Source organism: Danio rerio, chromosome 24 (genome assembly GCF_049306965.1).
Source record: "Danio rerio strain Tuebingen ecotype United States chromosome 24, GRCz12tu, whole genome shotgun sequence".
In the NCBI taxonomy this organism is placed as follows: domain Eukaryota; kingdom Metazoa; phylum Chordata; class Actinopteri; order Cypriniformes; family Danionidae; genus Danio; species Danio rerio.
Window position 1 is genome coordinate 10,015,001 of NC_133199.1, and position 10,648 is coordinate 10,025,648.

At 36.3% G+C, this 10,648-nt stretch overlaps 1 protein-coding gene across 4 annotated transcripts in view; it reads left to right on the forward strand.

The window, feature by feature from the left end:
• nphp3 (nephronophthisis 3) overlaps window positions 1-6,223 on the forward strand; it is a 55,782-nt gene extending 49,559 nt beyond the window's left edge. For 3 of the 4 annotated variants that reach the window (XM_073940468.1, XM_009297293.5, XM_073940467.1), the window contains 4 exons: window positions 219-459; window positions 601-726; window positions 805-920; window positions 2,510-6,223. In XM_073940468.1, the coding sequence (XP_073796569.1) occupies window positions 219-459; window positions 601-726; window positions 805-920; window positions 2,510-2,675 (649 nt within the window). In that variant the 3' untranslated portion in view covers window positions 2,676-6,223. The remainder of the gene's footprint in view (window positions 1-218; window positions 460-600; window positions 727-804; window positions 921-2,509) is intronic. The other variant, NM_001202441.1, reaches the window with a different exon arrangement.
• The last annotated feature ends 4,425 nt before the right edge of the window (window positions 6,224-10,648 follow it).

Consider the following 10,648-nt stretch of genomic DNA (forward strand, 5'->3'; position numbering starts at 1 on the left):
TCCCATTATTTGGGGTATTTTGTCCTTCAAGCACATTTATTCAGCATCTGTTATGAACAGGAGTGCATTTTTATTTATGTTTGTTTAAATGCACGCTATGCACCTAAATTAGCGTATGACTTTATGAAGTCATCTCTATACTTGTAGTTTATTTTTAAAACACACTTCCCATTTGTCGTTGCTTTTCATTTATTTCTTATCTTTTTTTTTTAATCTAGTGCTGCTAAGTTGTTCTTGACCAGATCTCTGGAGATGCGTCAACGTGTGCTGGGACCGGACCATCCCGACTGCGCCCAGTCCCTGAACAACCTGGCTGCGCTCCACAGCGAGAGGAAAGAATACGAGAGTGCCGAGGAGCTCTACGAAAGAGCATTAGACATCCGGAAACGAGCGCTGGCCCCAGACCACCCCTCTCTCGCTTATACCCTCAAACACTTAGCCATGCTTTACAAACGCAGGGTGAGAAACCACAGGAAAGAGTCAGTGCACGCCAGCTGCAGAGCAAGTTGCAGACAAGTAGCGATAATGCAAATATTCATTTAGCAATGGTTGTCTTTCTAATACTGTTCCTGAAACTAACACATTTAAGTTGTGTGATAGGGGAAGCTGGAAAAGGCGGTTCCTTTATATGAACTAGCTCTTGAGATCAGAGAGAAGAGCTTTGGGCCCAAGCACCCCAGTGTGGCCACTGCTTTGGTTAACCTTGCAGTGCTCTACTGCCAGCTGGTGAGAATTCTTTCATTTTCGGCCATCTTGCTTCTTTGTTTGACGATATTACTCATGGGATGTGTATTTGCATTGCAGAAGCAGCACAGTGATGCATTGCCTTTGTATGAACGCGCTCTCAAGGTTTATGAGGACAGTCTTGGTCGACTGCATCCTCGTGTTGGAGAGACTCTAAAAAACCTGGCTGTGCTCAGGTTAGCCATGCTTACTTCATTGTCACATATAGAACATAATAACTATGTGGTTAGGCACAATTACAATGTGTTTTTCTAATGACTGTAATATAAGTAGAATATTACAATATAAGCTAAATATTTGACAGTTTTGTGTGCTGATCACAAGCATATTTGCATAAGATAGATATCTACAGCAGTCAGGTAGGTAGTGCCTCAGGCATCTGTATTAGGGCCTCTGTTGTTTTCATAATACATGGTGCATCTTTGAAATAATATATACTAATAATAATATATTGAGATAATATACGTTTACATTTTAATTTAAATATCCTGCAGTATGTTTACAATAATTCGTAGTAACTAACCAAATTGCAAACATCTAGAACACTCAGGTTTCCAATGGGTTTACAAAAGCCGCATTTCCATTGTCGGGGCAATGCGAGCCAGGGCTTTTATAAGGCCGGGCCGGCCAATTGCTCAAGAGGTTGAGCATTGAGGCTGAAATCATGTCGCGTTTCCACTGTCGGGCTAGTAGTTCGCAGCGCGTCACGCAAACACCGCCCCCAGAACAAACGTCACACAACCAGCCCACTGCAGCGGGAATCAGGCAGATAAAGCACACCATCACATCAATCACGAGAGCATTAAAATAAAGACAACCGAAACTAAAACCGAAAATAAATGACACGTTACTGTACAGCAGTACATTATATGTCTACGCCAGCCTGATCTCACGAGAAAACGTAAGTATTTTACGTTTTGCCAGTTTAGTGGCTAATTCGTACGAATTCGTACGAGTTCAGTCGTACGAAATGGTACGATTTTAAAAAGGAGGCGTGGCACCTGACCCCACCCCTAACCCCAACCGTCATTGGGGGATAAGCAAATCGTACTAAATTGTACGAATTAGATCGTACGAATTCATACGAATTAGTCACTAAATGAAAAAGTTACGAATTGCCGTGAGATTGTGTTGGTCTACGCACATGCCTGTGAGTTCTCATTCATCATATAAATTTACTCGCCGACCGACTGTTGGCATCGTGCATCGAGTGTTCTCGCCACTATCGGAGGGACCCAGTGCAGTGAGCGCACCCATCCATAATATAACACCACAGAAATTCTCTGTTAATAATTCGGTATGAAATGTATTTCATAACATCCTCGTTTAATAGACGTCGTCAAACATTCAGCCCAAATGCTCTGTAGAGACCTGAAACATAAATTCTCCCTAAAGGCTACTCGCGGCAGGTATTATTTGATAATTCGGTCGTTTATTTCACTGATTTGGCAACCGTCAAACGTCATCAGGGAAACGGTTTGAATTTCCGCTTAGTAAAAAAACATTAGTGTGCCATTTGGGACGCCACTACATACATATACTATCCTGTTAAGTGTGTAAGTGCATAAGTACATAGCGCATGAGTGCATAGTGTATAGTGTGCCATTTGGGACGCAGCTAGTGTTTTCTCAAAGCTATAATGTTAACGGTTAGCATTTACTGCACCTTTAATTGAAATATTCTGCAGTATGTTTAAAATTTAAATATTATTATCCACCATCCACATTGCAAATACCCCATGCTAATCGCTCTCTTACTTCCTCAGTTACGAAGAGGGTGATTTCGAGAAGGCTGCTGAACTCTACAAGCGAGCAATGGAAATTAAAGAGGCCGAGCCATCTCTGGTGTGCGGTAAGGCTCCTTCCCGTCACTCATCTAGTGGTGACACCTTTAGCATGCGGAGCCCCGCCCTGCCAAATGCATCAAGGTGACACCGGACCACACAATACTTAAATAAGATGAACTCGGACCTCATTAAAAAGCCATATCGACTACACCTGCTGTGTTTAGGCCTGTGGTTGAACACCTCTACGTGGAAATACAGAATATGCAGGACACAAAAAACTGTTCTCATGCCTACTGATGTTTTGTTTAGTCATTTACATCATCAGTGTTTTAATCTAATCTTCACTGCCACTGGGCGTAAAAAGGAAGCGCTTTATACGTAATTGTGATGTCTTGTCAGTCAGAAATCTGTTCAATCAGCATATCAGTGACATTTCAAGTGCATTGCTGATAAAATGGAAGATGTCTAAAGTCGTTTTGTAATGTCTTCATGAACAAAACAGTGCTAAATGAGAAAAAGCTGCATTTAAAAAGGGAGATCTAAAGATATGACTTCATAATTGCAAGGTTTAGTTGCTACCAAACTGCAAGTTCACAATTTTAAAAACATTTTAGGATTAGGAGATCTTAATCGTAATTAAAAAAAAATAACAACAAACTTACAAACAAAGTGACCATTACAAGAATTAATGTTGCAATGGGATGATAATACTTTACTTGAAGGGGGTGTTCATGAAACCTTTATAATCATGACACATCAAGAAAATACGTCACTGGCTCAGTTGTGTAATTTTAAATGCTAAGATGGCATTGCTGGAGATGTCTTTGTCATGACAACTTGATATTACCAAGACAACATGACTTGTCACAAATCATGAGAGGCATACAGAACATACAGGCCATAGCTGAAGAACGGGATTAACCTTAAATACCGTTTTTCTCACTGTTTCGACGTTTGAGCTTTGGCTCCTGAAGCCAAAGATCGCCGTGCGTGACACCTTGTTTACCCAGGATGCCAAATCAATACTGGGGACCCATTGCTGGTCAATCTATGTTGCTGATGGTGAAAGGGGGGGAAAATGGAGTAAACCCAGTCCTCCCAGCTTTTGCAACCCACACACATTCCAATACCAATCCAGATTTAAAGAAAAAACCTCAAAACTCACTCCAAATGTTATATAATGTGTTTGTATGCAATCTATATGCTCTGCCCTACAGCAAAAGTATGCATAGGCATGTACCTATAGACCTTTTGGATGTTATATTGTATAGAAATGCATAGGTGCTATTTAATGTGTGTTTAGAGTGTCATGGTTAGTACCATTGCGTTTCTCTTGCTTATGTACAACACATGATGCAGAGTGGGGCGATGCGGTGGCACTGTAGGTAGTGCTGTCGCCTCACAGTAAGAAGGTTGCTGGTTTGAGCCTCGGCTGGGTTCGTTGGCATTTCTATGTGGAGTTTGGATGTTCTCCCCATGTTAGCGTAAGTTTCCTCTGGGTGTTCCGGTTTCCCCCACAAGTCCAGAGATATGCGATACAGGTAAATTGGGTAAGCTAAATTGTCCGTAGTGTTTGTGTGTGAATGAGTGTGTATGGATGTTTCCCAGAGATGGGTTGCAGCTGGAAGAGCATCCGCTGCATGAAACATGCTGGATAAGTTAGCGGTTCATTCCACTGTGTTGACCCGAATGGTGACCCCAGAAAACGAATGATGCTTTAATGAGCTATTTAAATGTCAATTTAATTTAGTTTTACTAAAAATACTATGGCCTTCTGACTATCATGTTTATGACAGATTTATGACAATTCATGCTGAATTCATCCTGGTAATATCATATTGTCATAACAGAAAATGACAGATTTTGTTCTCCTAATAATGTCAAACTGTCATTTCAAAAGCCCCTTTCACACATACACACCTTTCCGGAAAATTGCCGGAAATTTTCCGCAAAGGTGTGTATGTGTGAACAGGCTCTGTTTGAAAATACCGGTAAATTCGTTCTGGCTATTTTCCGGAAAGAGAAGTTGTAACATTACCGGTAATTTGTCGGAATGCTGCGCTGTGTGAACGCAAAAGGAAGATTGCCGGAAAAAGCACGTGCACGTCTAGAATGTGCTGACGTCTGACCGCGCGGTTTATGAGAATAAAAGCCTTTGAATATTTTTCCAGACACATTTAGCTGCTAGAAATTAGTCAGATAACGTTTATATGTTCATCTTAATGCCAACTGTGTAATTATCGATAAGATGCTTATGATAAGCCGTTGTTTGTTTACCTTCAAGCTTTGCGTGTGCCCATAAACATGAGCGCCAGCACACACACATATCATGTAAGTTACATCTCAACATGCGAAAGTGTTTCTCTATATGTTTTCATCGAAGTTGTCCACAATACTGATCCATCCACAGAGTTTGTAAAGTAGTCAAATGTTTACAAATACAAGCGCAGCCATTTAGAGCTCATTTCTGTTTAATGATGTCAGAATTACCGGTATTTTGGAATAGATGTGTGAATGCTCTTTTCCGGAAAAATTCCGTAACGTCCTCGCCTGTGTGAACAGCACTTTTTTAATTTACCGGTAAAGTCGTTCCAAAATTTTCTATATATTTACCGGTATCACTGTGTGAAAGGGGCTATTGACAGATTAACTATGTATTTGTTTGTAAAGTTGTCATAAAAACATCAGTGTCATCTTTGCATTAAAAATGGCATAACTGAGCAAATGACACTTAACAATTGTTACAAACACAAATAAAATCTTATTTTATAACGAGGGTGTTCATAAGACTGAGTTACCAAAAAGAAACGAATAATCGTAGTTGCAAGAAAAAATGTTTACAAGAACTAAGAAGATATCGAATAGCAGGTACGAGATGCAGTCAGAATTTTAGGAAAGAATGTCACAATAAGTTAATATGAAGGTAGTAACACAATTTTGAAATATAAAGGCACAGTTTGGAAGAAGAACTCAGCAGTTATGACTTAAAGTCGCAACTGTGAGAAAAACATCAACAGTACATCAACAGTATTTATTATCAGACTTTTTTTTTTTTTTTTAAAGATCAACTTTAGTACAAAGAAGTCCAGTATCTGGAAAAACGTTCCAATGTTGGTTGGTTATGTAATGTCAGTATTACGGTATCGGTAACTGTTAAATATCATTCCTCTTCCAAAGCACACACTTCAGTGTTTAAGCATATTTTTGAGATTTCTGTTACAACTGATAAGATTATGCAAATGATGTCAGATGAAATCTAACATAATGCTTGTATCATTTCAACTGCAATAATGAAATGTTTTCCTGTACACATTAAAAAGGGTACCTACAATTCTCCGGTCTAATTGCTTCACTTTGACACCAGTCAAAAGATTCTGTTCATGTTTTATAAGCTTATTCTGCTCAACAAGGCTATATTTATTCAATGAAATATACAGTAAAAACTGTTAAATTGTGAAATATTATTGCAATGTTTAATGGTTGTTATTTTATTGAATGTACTTTAAAATGTTATTAATTCTCGTGGTTTAAAGCTAAATTTTAAGCATAATTAATGATCGGTATCGCGTAACGATGTGCTCAAGAAGAAACATCTATTGCTGTTGTTCTTGTCAGTTTGGAAAACTAATCATAATCATAAATACACCCCCCAATTGTAAATACAATTAAAAAAAAAAAAAAAAAAAAAGCAAATCAAAGCTATTATTTTTAACTTTGTTTTAAATCGAAGAATCCTAAACGTAAATGCATCAGTTTCCACAATACTATAAAGCAAAACAAAAACAAATCTCAGCATTGGTAATTGTAAGAATTGTTGTTAGTGATTTTGTGCCTTCATAATATATAATAAATCATAATAGAACAGCAAATCATCATATTGATTTCTGAAGGATCATGTGACACTGAAGACTGGAGTAACTGGAGTAATGATGATGAAAATTCAGCTTTGAATAACAGGAATAAGTAACATTTGATAAAAATCAATACAAAAAAAAAAAAAAACTTTGTAATAGTAAAAAAAATTGTAATAATATTTCATAATTGAATCTCAGGGAAAAAGTAAAATGTAAAAAAAAAAATAAAAAACAGTTATTTAAAATTGTAATAATATTTCATAATTGAATCTCAGGAAAAAAGTAAAATGTAAAAATAAATAAAAAAAAACAGTTATTTAAAATTGTAATAATATTTCATAATTGAATCATAGGAATAAGTAAAGCTTTCAATCACAGGAATATGTCAAATGTAAAAATAAATTCAATTTTTAAAAACAGTTATTTAAAATTGTAATAATATTTTATAATTGAATCACGGTAATAAGTAAAGCTTTGAATCACAGAAACAAGTAAAATGTAAAAATAAATGTAATAAAAAACTTATTTAAAATTGTAATAATATTTGGTCCCACTTTATATTAAGTGTCCCTAACTACCATGTACTTACATCAAAAAAATAAATACAATGTACTTACTGTGTTTATAATGTATTTGAGAATACTTGTGGTGCTTTTGAGTTGGGATAGAGGTTGGGTTATGGACAGGTTTGGTGGTATGGGTAGGTTTAAGGGTGGGTTAAGGTGTAAGGGATGGTCAACAGTGTATTTACAAATGTAGTTACAAAAGTTAATTACAGATGTAATTACATACATGTATTTAATCAAGCATAAGTACACAGTAAATACAAGTATTCACACAATAAGTACATTGTAACAAACTATTAATTCCTATGTAAGTATATATTAGCTAAGGCCACTTAATATAAAGTGGGACCTAATATTTCATTATTGAACCGTTTTTACTGTATTTTTGATCAAATAAATCCAGCTTTGTTGAGTAGAATTGGTTTCCTTTAAAACATAAAAAAAGCTTTCTGATTGCAAACTTTTGACTGGTAGTGTGAATATATATATAAAAATAAAAAAAACGCCTTACAAAATAGTTCTATACTGCAAAATACATTTCACAGCAATATAAAAACAACAGTTATCATACGTAGCAATACACTATAATATAATGAACAGAATATCAATTAAACGATACGGATTTTGTTGTATTTAACATTTTATTTATTAAAAAACTTACATGTATTTTACTATGGAACTATTTACATTGTTTAAAGAATTAGTTCATGCAAAATTAAAATGTCGTATTTAATTACTCACCCTCATGCTGTTCCAATCCACTGATGCTTTCGTTCATCTTTAGAACACAAATGAAGATGCTTTAAATTCAATTTGAGAGCTCCCTCATCCTCCAACAGTCTTGAGATGTTCAAGAAAAGGAACCAAAAACATGAGCCCCTTTCACACATGATCCCTTACTGGAAAATTACTGGCAATTTTCCAGAAAGGGATCATGTGTGAACAGGTCCTTTTGAAAACGCTGGCAATTTTCTGGAAAGAGAAATTGTAACATTGCCTGTAATTTGCCGGAATGCTGCTCTGTGTGAACACAGAAGGAAATTGCCAGAAAGAGCACGTTCACAATTAGATCTAGACGTCTACTCCAGCCAATCAGAACATTCGAATGCATTCACATCTGTGCTGTCTATGAAAATAAAAGCCTTTGAAAAATTTTCCAGACACGTTTAGCTGCTAGATGTTAGTCAGATAACACTCCATGTTCCATCTTAATGCCAACTATGTGGGAAAAAAAAAAAGATAAAATGTTTACCTTCAAGCTGCTCCAGTTGCTTGACGCGTGTGCACGTGAATTGTATGTACACATATTATGAACATCTCGACCTGCGGAAGTGTTCCTCCAGATGTTTTCATCAAAGTTGTTCACAATACTTATCCATCCCCAGAATGTGTAACGTGTAAACGTGTGTAAACATTTAGCTGCGGTTCGCACTTCTGCCTTTGGATGTCTCTAAGACAAAGCAGCTGCAAGAATGCTAAAGCTTTAAACAAAAGTGAAGCCATCAACAACCCCTTCTATGTTTAGCGCAGCCGTGTAGACCTCATTTCTGGTTAATGATGTCAAAATTGAACAATATTTTGGAATGGATGTGTGAATGGTCTTTTCCAGAAAGATTTCGGAACGTCCTTGCCTGTGTAAACAGAGCTTTTTTTTTTTAAATTTACCAGTAAAGTCGTTCCGGTAAGTTTCCAGATATTTACCGGTATCGCTGTGTAAAAGGCGCTATTGTGAAACATTCCATGTGACTTTAAATTTAACCAAGTGAAGCTCCAAGAACACTTTTGTATGATCAAATGGCAATATTGCAATATGTTCCATAGTAAATGCACATCCTGACCTTACAAGGAAGAGAAGACACTAGCGAACAAACTCATTTGAGAATTTCTTTTTTTTGTGCAAAAGTATTCTTGGAGCTTCCTATGATTACAGTTGAACCACTGAAGTCAAATGGTCTGGATGTCGCTGTTGTTGCCGTAATATGTTCTTTCTGATTGTTTGATCATCAGCATAAAAAGAGTGAGAAGCAGCAGTCTGCCATTAAGAGTTTTGATTCTGCTGCTATGGTGAGTCATAGGTGTTCATAGCTCCACCCTCTTTTAAATCTCATTTGAATTTAAAGCGTCTATGGAGAATAAGAGCTCTGGGACTTCATCTAAAATATCTTCATATGTGTTCCGAAGATAAGCAAAGGTCTCGGGGGATTGGAACTACATAAAGGTGAACAATTAATATCAGAATTAGTATTTTTGGGTAAACTAATCCTTTAATGTCACAGGAAACAGCATGTGCAATAATATCCTTTTGTTAATGCCTAATGATAGTTATTATAGTACTTTTGAATTGTAAACAGCTAATCTATGATAGATTGGTAATTATATCCCATATTTTGATATTTAGAGATGGTACTGATGTTTTTGTTGTGAATTATATATCCTGTTCTAATTTTGATAGCCAGTTGTAATGAAGACATGTACACTATGGCTACGTTCACACTGCAGAAAAATGTTGCCTGAGTCTGATTTTTTTTGCCCACATGTGACTCAGGCAGTGACAGTGTGAATGGTCTAAACCGCATGGACTCTGATCTTTTCAGGTCAGATCTGTGCCACTTTCATATGTAGTCTTACAGTTTTTCTCAGTGGCTTTGGTGCGTTTCTCACAACACCAGTGCATTTCTGCAAAACAGGTCATGCATTTCTCAAAATAATTAGTACAAACTGCAAAACCTAGCTGATAACCTGCAAAAGCACGTAACATGCTCAAAATGGATAGTTCATTCTTCAAAAGCAAGTATTCATGTCAATAAACGTGTCATTGTCATCAAAATGAAAAGTCCTGACAATATTGTTTATGAACAAGATAGTCAAATGGCTGTCATGTTTTCATCATGACAGTTTACTTTGTACATTTTTTTTTTCAATGCTAAAAAGTCAGATTTTGGTGACACTTCCTGAAAATACTTAAGACAGCACTTTATACTATTTGCACAGCCATTTGAAAACTACAGTAAACTTAGACATCACTGCATTTAGTGAGGTATCTGAGTACAAGACACTAAATATGTATGTTTCACATTTTTACTGCATTTGCTCTTTACAATCCTAATTTATTCACAGCATTGTGCAAAAGAATAAATACACCCTTATTTACAACAAACAAACTCCCTTTGGATTAAACTGTGCACAACTGTAAACAATAGTGCAGTACATATTGGAACTGAACCTACAACATACACAGGTCTGTAAATCATTCATCAAATTGTTCAATTTTAAAGACATTTTCAGGAAAATAAAGATTTAAAAAATTTTTTTATAAAGTTTACTTGACTGATTTTGGCAACAAGTTCAACATTTTTGTATGTAATGACTCAAGTAATGAAATGAAGACTATTAGTTTTATATGGAAAGCAAATGAAAATGTTATAAACAGCAGAGAGTTGTATGAAAGCAATTGATGCATGTCCGAAAGCATCTGCAATTTGTTGAAAGGAATGAGAAACTGCTACTAGGATGTGCACAAATGACTAATTGTTTTGAGAAATGCATGAACTGTTGTGCAAATGTAAATAGTGTTGTGAGAAATGCACCAAAGCCACTGAGAAAAACTGTAAATCAGACACAGATCTGATGTTTTGCAATGCGGCCGCCGTGTGAACGATTATGTCCGATTTCATGTGACTTTTACATAATCTTCGAGC